The 8,210-nt window shown below is 67.0% G+C and overlaps 1 protein-coding gene across 1 annotated transcript in view; it reads left to right on the top strand.

Annotated features, from left to right (window-relative positions):
* The first annotated feature begins 2,902 nt into the window (after nt 1-2,902).
* The window catches only part of TGM2 (transglutaminase 2), a 13,820-nt gene continuing 8,512 nt past the window's right edge, over nt 2,903-8,210 (top strand). The window contains exons 1-3 of the mRNA XM_082007016.1: nt 2,903-2,986; nt 5,188-5,367; nt 7,711-7,953. Coding sequence (XP_081863142.1) covers nt 2,977-2,986; nt 5,188-5,367; nt 7,711-7,953 — 433 coding nt within the window. The 5' untranslated portion in view covers nt 2,903-2,976. The remainder of the gene's footprint in view (nt 2,987-5,187; nt 5,368-7,710; nt 7,954-8,210) is intronic.

Below are 8,210 nucleotides of genomic sequence, written 5' to 3'. Positions count from 1 at the left end.
CAGTGCCTGGGCAGGCAGATGCCTCTGCGACACGTGGTGGTGAGCACTAAAGTGGGCACTAAAGCTGGAGACAAGGGAGGTTTCCTCTCGCTGAGGTGCTGGGACCAACGCCGGGGGAGAGCCGGGCGCCCAGCTCCTGCCACTTCCGACAGCTCTGCCAGAGCCGGGACAGATGCTGTCAGTCGTTCCCACTCTGTGCTTGGCCAGAAAACCAGACAGAAATTAGTCCCTACATCCTGACCAGCGCCGGGCACCCCGGCTGGCCTGGCCCTGTGCACCCCAAACACACCAACACCCCCCACAGCAACGAACTGCTCCTGCTTCTGTGCCGAGCACGAAAAGCACGTTTCCAATTGCGATGCGGCAGAAAGCACGTCGCGGGCCATTTGTCACATGTTACCCGGAGCAAATTAAACACATCCCGAGCGCGGGACCTCAGGCTGCGGAGTGCATCCAAAGTTCATGTCGGCTGAGGGAGGAAGAGCGCGCTTGTACGGCAGAGCTGGACCCTGCACCCTCCAGCACGAGCCCAAACACACTGGTACACGTCACCGCCGATGGTGAAGGCTCCTGTGCCCACGAAGCAGCCCTGGGAGCGGGGCCAGCGGGGCTGTGGGCTCCCACTGCCACCAGTCCTCGGCCCCACAGCGGCTTGGTGGGGAGAGGGATTCCCATGCCCCTGTTGCCTGGAGAGCCAGGCAGCCCCCTGGACACCCCCCAGTGAGCCCTCCCTGCGCCCGTGGGAACGGCTCGACCCAGTTCTGCCCACGCTGCCAGCACCGAGGGGTCTGGGAAGAGAAGGAGGGTGGCATTTTCAGAGGTTCCTCCCGAGCCCGAGCAAGGAGAGCAGGACGCCACGGCGGTAACGGCAAGGGTGCACTGACAGGGCAGCGCTTGCAGGCTGTACCTGCACGATAGGTCCCGTGATGAGGTGGGCACTGCGCCGGGCTGGCGGCTGTGGGGGTGAGAAGGGCCGTGCCGACACCGGCAGTGCGCCTGGTGAAGGCTCCCCGCACCGCCGCCTGCACGCCCCCAGCCTGTGCACACGCGTGGTGGAGCGGTGCACGGATGGCTTTCATCAACACTGGCTGCCCCGAGCTCCCCCTCAGCGAGGATCCACTGCTCTACTCCCTCCCCGCCTCCCTCGCAGGCGGTGATGAAGGAGGGGGCTCCCCCGGCCAGGGCTGCAGCCCCGGCCCCAGTTCAGCTCCTTCGCTGGGGACGCTGCCTTTCCAGGGCCCCTCTGCCTGCTGCCACGCACGGCAGCACCAGGAACTCAGCCGTGTGCCCCCCATGGCGGGCCGGGGCCCAGCCACACCAGGAGGCCCCGGCTCGCCGGGTTTTTCCTGGGTTATCTGCGCTTGGTGGGCTCAAACCCCACCGCGACACTATACCGAAAAGGCCTCCTTGTGGAGCTGGGAGAGGTTGCATGTCTCACTGCAAACCCTCCCAGCGCAGTGCTCCAGCGTGCCCGAGCAGAAAGCATCACCCGCAGCAGGGGCCCCTCGCCAGGACCGCCCCGAGCACCGGGGGAGCGGATCCAGCTGCAGGACTGGACAGGGCACACCGGGACATGGGGAGAGCCCAGGACAGCCCGGCTTTACCGGGGCACAACCTGTGCGTGGGCCCTGTGGAGTGGACCCGAGTACACCAAGTGACGGCCCCGGCCACATTTGGGACATTGCCATCCACAGGAAGGTCCTCGTTACCCGCAGCAGCCCCGGAGCAACACGCCAACCACCAAACCTCCTGGGCTCTGGGAACGTGGTGAGGGGTCTGGGGGAGCAGGGGGGGGCCCGTAGGGCTGAGGAGCGTTTCCAGTGTGCAGCCACCTGCGGCACAGGGGCTGCTGTGTCCCACACCTGGCCAAGGGCCAGGGGAAGAGGGTTGGCTCCACCAGGACCAAAACCCACCCTTGGTCCGGGCACTGGTCAGCTTAAATGGCACGAGGGAAAAGCTGTAACTAAACAGAGTCTGCTCCAGAGGCGAAACTTCTCAAGACCTCATTCGTCACAGGCCATCCTGCCGCTCAGTACCGAGAGTACTCCTAGACCCCAAAACCTCCGGAGGCGCGGGAGTCTCTGCCCTCTGTCCCCGCTAGGCGGTCCCAAGCGTGTTGGGTCACCCTTTGGGTGCACAGGGAGGGCCAGGCGGCACTGCTGGCAGACCCATGGGGCCAGAGACCCCCAGGCAGGAGAGGGAGAGCTGCTGCGCGGGGCAAGGGCTGCCAAGGGAAGCGCCAGCCCCCACCCCGTGCACACCTCACCGTGGCACCGCGCCCTGGCGCAAACAGCAGGGTTGCCAGCACGTTTTCCCTCAAACAGCAATGTTTCCAGTATGTTTTCCCTCCGGCCACTAGGTCCCTCAGGGGTGCGCTTTACGGGAAGGGGGCTGGCCGCTGCAATCCCGAGCAGCCGTATCCCTTGCCAGCAGCGGCCGGGTATGGAGATAAGGCACGGGGGAAGAAAACTTTATAAGGAGAAAACATTCCCCAAGTTTCTGGCACCTCGGTGTGAACTGCACAGCCCCTCTCCTCCCCCCCTTTTTTGTTTTCCTCCTCCTGACGAGCAGCGTTTCCAGCCCCTGCCCGGGGGCGGTGGCGAGGGGCTGCGCCCCGCGGGTCGGTCCCGGCGCCTCTGGGCGGGAGCTGAACCCCCGGCCACTTTTTTTTTTTTTTTTTCCTTTGGGTGGTTGTTTTAAATAGGTGGGACCGAAACCACTCCGTTTCCTGGAAACTTTGTTTTTCCTTTCTTTCCCTCCGCCATCCCGGCCGCGGGGGTGTGCGCGCCGGCGGCGGGCGCGGTATAAACGGAGCGAGCGGCGGGGCCGGGCGGCGGGCGCTGAGGGGCAGCACCGGCTCCAGCACCGGCTCCAGCACCGGCTCCCAGCGCCATAACCAGCTCCCGGCACCGGCTCCAGCTCCAGCTCCCGCACCAGCACCGGCTCCCAGCACCGCGGGACCCCGGGCCGGGCACCATGGCCGAAGGTAAGACCGTGGGACGATCCCCTCCCGCCGGGGCCCGGGATTTCTGGCCTGCGCTGACTGGCTGGAGCCCCCCGCCGCCCCCCGGGAGCAAAGGGCTCCGGAGCCAGCTCCGGCTCCCGCGGCAGCTCGCTGAGCGCCCAGCTGGAGCGAGCGGCCATAGGGAACGGGGAGGACGAAGACAGAGGTCAGCGGCGAGAAAAGTGCGGTTCCGCGCGGGGTGGGCTCCCTTCCCTCGCTCCGCAGCGACAACGCTATTTGCAGAACGAAGTCTGATGCTATTTAAAGCTTTCCGCGCTCTCGCAGAAGGGTGCTGGCAGCTGGGCTAGGAACGCGTGCCTACCGCCCACCCTGGGCTAAGGAGGACTTCTGGAGGCTCCACCAGAAGTAATGCTTCTGGCCTTCAGAAGGCCCCCTGCGCGGTGGCTTTTCAGACTTGTGTGAGGGGGCAGAGAGAACCCCCGCCTCCCACAGAGCTGTCCCCAAAGCCCTGGGAAACGGGACTGTGTGATACTGATGGGCGCACTGCCCTCCGGGTGAGACGGCATCGCTCTGCCCCGGTGCCCGGCAGCACCGCGGGCTGTCCCGGCTCACCGGCACCGCAGCAACGATGCCAACGTGAGGCACCGGGTTCGGGCACTGGCACAGGCACTGCCAGCTCCCGCACGAAGCTGAGCCGCTACACCCGGGGCAGCCCTCAATCCTGTGCGGCCGAGCCTGGGACCCTGCGGCCGTCTGCACGCCCTGGCGGCACTGCAGCCCCCTCCCCGCCTGTCTCTCGGCTCTGATCTGTTCAGGAAGAGGCACTCGTGCTTTGAAAAATGCTCCACTTCTTGCTAAATCCACTGAGCACCATAACTCCGGGTGACTGGGACAAGGAGGAGCCATGTTACTGCTTACGAAGCGGGAGGTGGCAATGGCAAGGTCCTTTCTGTGCTCCGACCGCTCCAGGGTCCCGCTGGCCCAGCTGGAGGGACCTTGCCCTTACTTATGGACAGTCCCAGCTGTCCGCAGCGGCTCTCGCAGTGCGGTGGGGACCGGTGATGAGCCTGACCGTGTCCCCTGGGTGCACGCTGTGGTGTCCCCGTGCCTGGAGAGCCAGGAGTGGGGTTTCCATTTAGCTCTGGGAGCGGCGAGCTCAGGGTCAGGCATTTCCATCTGGCACCAGCCCGAGGAGGGCCTGGTGACCACCACTGCTGGCATGCAAGCACCGGGAAGGGCACGGCCAGGGAGAGCTGCGGCACAAGGGCAGGAAGCTGAGCATGGCCCCCGCGACCCACCCGGTCCCTGGCTGGCGCCGAGTTCACTGCGTGCCTCTCCTGCACTCAACTCTTTTCCTTATTCTGGCAACTAACACGTCTGCTGGCAGAGCATTTGAGGGTCACTGGCCTTGAGCAATGATGAACGATATCGCATCGCTCCAGCGCAGCGCCCGGGGCAGTGGGGACGTGGCTGCCGGCTGCTCCAGCGCGCAGCCCTGCCTGCACTGGCGGGAGGCAGAGCGGAGCGCCCGAGGCCGGGGAATCAGCCGCCCTCTTTGTCAGCGAATTTACGGTCTGTCTGTCCAATTTGTCAGCAGTGGTGGAGCGGTAAAGCCGCCCGGAGAGCTGACCTCGGCCTGGCTGAGGCCAGAACCGTCCCTGGCATTCTCTGGGCTCAGCGGCGCTCGTTTGGGGTGGGGGCACACAGACAGCAATCCCCAGCCGACGGGCCCCACACCTCCCAGACAGCGGAGGTGAGCAAATGGCTTTGCTCCAGTGCTGGATGCGGTGAGCCGTGGGCCTGGCACAGCTCCGGCAGCTCGTGGTGCCCCTCCTCCGTGCTGGTACTGTGGCAGGCAGCACCACAGCACAAGAAATCCAGCACAGAGCTGGGCCGGGAGGGCAGCACTTTGCTGCGAGCTCAGCTGCCGACTGGCTGCGGGACCCCCGCCCCTGCCCCGGCAGGCTCGCAGCGCCCGACGCGAGCCCAGCCTGCGGAGCGCCGCAGCAGGGAAGCTCCGAGCCCGGCACCCGGACCGGGCAGCGTGGCCAGAGGAGGCTGCCAAACCCCGGCACCAAGGACCAAAAAGCCGGGGCTCAGGGTGGGGGTAACGGCAATCCCTTCTGCCCGAACGCAGGGGCTGCGTGTGCGGGGCACGGCTGCGTCCCGGGGCCGGGAGCACGCGGCAGGGGCGAGAGCCGTACACGCCGCTGCCGTTGCAGATCTGGTGCTGGAGACGTGGGACCTGCAGCGCGAGCGCAACGGCCGGGAGCACCGGACGGCGGAGATGGGCTGCCAGCAGCTGGTGGTGCGGCGGGGGCAGCCCTTCACCATCACCCTGCGCTTCTCGGGCAGAAGCTACGAGGAGGGGGTGGACAAACTCGCCTTCAACGTCGAGACGGGTGAGTGCTGCCGTGCCCTGCGCCGCGAGCGGGCTGCCCTCCCGAGGGCTCGCCCCACGCTCACGTGGGGCGCCGAGGCACCTGCCCCATCTCACGCAGGCCCCGTCCCCACCCTGTCCCCTCCCAGCAGGTGCTGGTGCTGTGCACAGCTTTTATACCGAGACGGAGAGAAAAGGTAGAAAGGGCTCCCTAACGAGAGCTGAAGGGAAGCGATAAAGAAAGAAAACAAAAAGCCGCCGCTGCCACCTCCTCCCGCGGCGGAGCCAGACTCAGGGCTGTGCCGGCGCTGCTGGCTCACCGGGATGTGCCTTGGCTGGGGCCAAGGAAGCAGCCCGAGTCTCTTGTTTCTCTGAGAAACATCAGCGAAAGTGAATTTTTTCAGCCAGAGGGTTTCACAGCACTTTTGCTGATGGTCTTTCTACCCAGCCACCGCTGCCCCGCCAGCGCTCCGACATCCCCAGAGCGGGGTTTGCTCAGGAAACACAAACCCTGGAGAAAGGAAACGTTCCCATTGAGCCTCCCCAGCACACAGCCCCACTGCAGCCCCCCGAGCAGTGCCGGAGCTGGTCGCGGGATCCGGGCGCAGCATCCAGGTGCATCCCTGTGGCTCCGCACCGGGGACTTCTGCTGCTGCCGCAGCCCCGGCAGGAGCCCGGTGCGAGCGGCAGGAACGGGGACGTCGCTGCTGCGGCCAGAGCTGGGCGCGGCCGCCGGGCAGGGGCTTGTTCCCCGCCAGCTCCGAGCAAAGGGAGAGGAAACTCTTTCTTGGGCGAGAGTTATTTTGGTGCTGCAGCGTCCTGCTGAGTCAGAATGCAAAGTGAAACTGCACCCGGGTTTCCTCGCAGTGTAAAACGCTCCTTTTTTCTTTTCCCCAGAAGCTCCAACCCCACCGTGGGGTGACAAACACGAACCCAGCACCCCCGGCTTCGCCCTAACCCGTCCCCAGGCAGCCGTGGCAGGGGGTCTGCCCACCCGCCGCTCAAACCCACCAGGTTTTTACGAGGCCATGCTGCGTCCCAGGCCTTGCCGGGCGGGTGTTGCAAGCAAGAATTCCCCTGGATAAAGGCACAGGCCGGCGGTGGCTGCCGGCGGGCTGGAGCGCGGCCCGGGCGCTTGCGGAATAAGGGCGAAGGTGCTTCGGCTCCCGCAAAGGCACGCGGCCGCACTGCCGCACCGGCGGTGGCCCCGGCACATCCCTCGCCGGGGCCAGACCCGCAGCTCTGCCGGGGCAGGGGCTGCCAGACCACCTCCCGCAGGAGACGGGAACGGCTCCGTGCAAAAACAGAGCCCGTGTTTTTAAAGCAGCCGAGTTTGAGGAGCCCTGCTCGGGCACGGGGGATGCTGCTGGCTTTGCAGGCAGGGAGGAGGAGGAGGCGGAGGCAGGCTCCAGTCCCCAGGGCAGTGCCAGGCTGGCCCTTGCCAAAAGGACAAGGTTGGCTCAACCCAGCCTCCCCGAAAGGACAGAGAGGAGAAACTGTGTCACTCTCATGAGGTCATGAGTATTTTCGGTGACTCGCCTGGCGTCCCGCCCACGCTGCGGGCGAAGGCTGGCAGGGGACCAGCCCGGGACCTGGCGGGGGGGAGCGGGCCACGGCGGCACCGCTGCGCTGGCTGCCGGCCAGCCCTGCGGGGGCACCGGCATCGCCACGGAGCCGCGCTTGGCCGGAGCTGGGCGTCACCGCTCCGCGGAGGAGCGGCATTTGGAGCTGGCTCAGCGCAGGTGGCTTGGACACGGCCGCGTGCTCGGAGGGGCCGGCAGGGATCACGCTGTCCTCGGCTCGAGCGCTGCGGCCACTGATGTAATCGCTAATCGTGTGATGTTTGCAGCAACGCCTGAGGCTGCGCGCACGTAGCCGGGCTCCTGCTGAGAGCACCCCGGCGACGCGGCTCCGGGGTTCGCAGCCAGGCTCTGCCAGGGCCCCGCGCCGTGGGACTGGGCTGCGCGGGCACGGGGACGCGGCGGCTCTGCTCCGAGCGGAGCAGGAGTGGGTGCACCGAGGGGAGGAGGCCTGGCCTGGGGTGGGCACCGGGGTGAGCACCCCGCCGCTCTCCCGGCCCTGGGGCACCCGTGGGGCGAGTCCCTCCCTCCTGCCCTGTCCCAAATGGCAGGAGACGGGCCTGAGCCTCCCCCGGCTGGGCTGCCCCGCGCCCCGGTCCCCAACAAAGCGAACAGCGAATGTTCCTGGGGTACAAGAGCCGAGGGCCGGGCAGCCGCCGCGGGGCAGAGGGCACGGGAGCACCGCGAGGCGCTTGTGGGGCAGGTCCCCTCGGCGCAGCCCCCGCGGCGTGGGGCTCCCGGGGTCCCTGGAGCACTGGGAGAGCTGAGGTGCTCCTTCTTGGCAGGGCCCTGCCCCCTCGAGACGTCGGGAACCAGGTCCCACTTCGCTGTGACCGACTTCCCAGAGGAATCGGGCTGGAGCGCCGTGGTCCAGCAGCAGGACGGGGACTCCCTCTCCGTCTCGCTCTGCTCCCCCACCAGCGCCCACATCGGCCGCTACAGCCTGACGCTGGAGACCTCCACCGGCTACCAGGGCACCAGCTGCCACATCGGGGAATTCGTCCTGCTCTTTAATGCCTGGCACCCAGGTGAGGCTTTCACCTTCCCGAGACCGGGGTTCCCAGGTAAGGCGAGCTCGAGCTGCCGCCGGCTCTGCCGGGGCGGCGCACCCCTGCGGTCTCGCACCGCTGCAGACCCCGGGTGCCCCAAGCCCTGCCCCGAGCTCAGGTCTGAGCAGAAACCCCCACTTGGCTTCCACCGGCCTCCACACAGTCCGCGCAGCAGGTCAGGGCCACGAGCGCTGTCCCCCACCCCAGGACACACACAGCCCCTTTGCCAGCACCCC

This window comes from Phaethon aethereus (assembly GCF_964289735.1).
Source record: "Phaethon aethereus genome assembly, chromosome: 16".
Lineage (NCBI taxonomy): Eukaryota > Metazoa > Chordata > Aves > Phaethontiformes > Phaethontidae > Phaethon > Phaethon aethereus.
The sequence above is the reverse complement of the archived record's forward strand: the minus strand, read 5'-3'. Positions and strand labels throughout refer to the sequence as shown.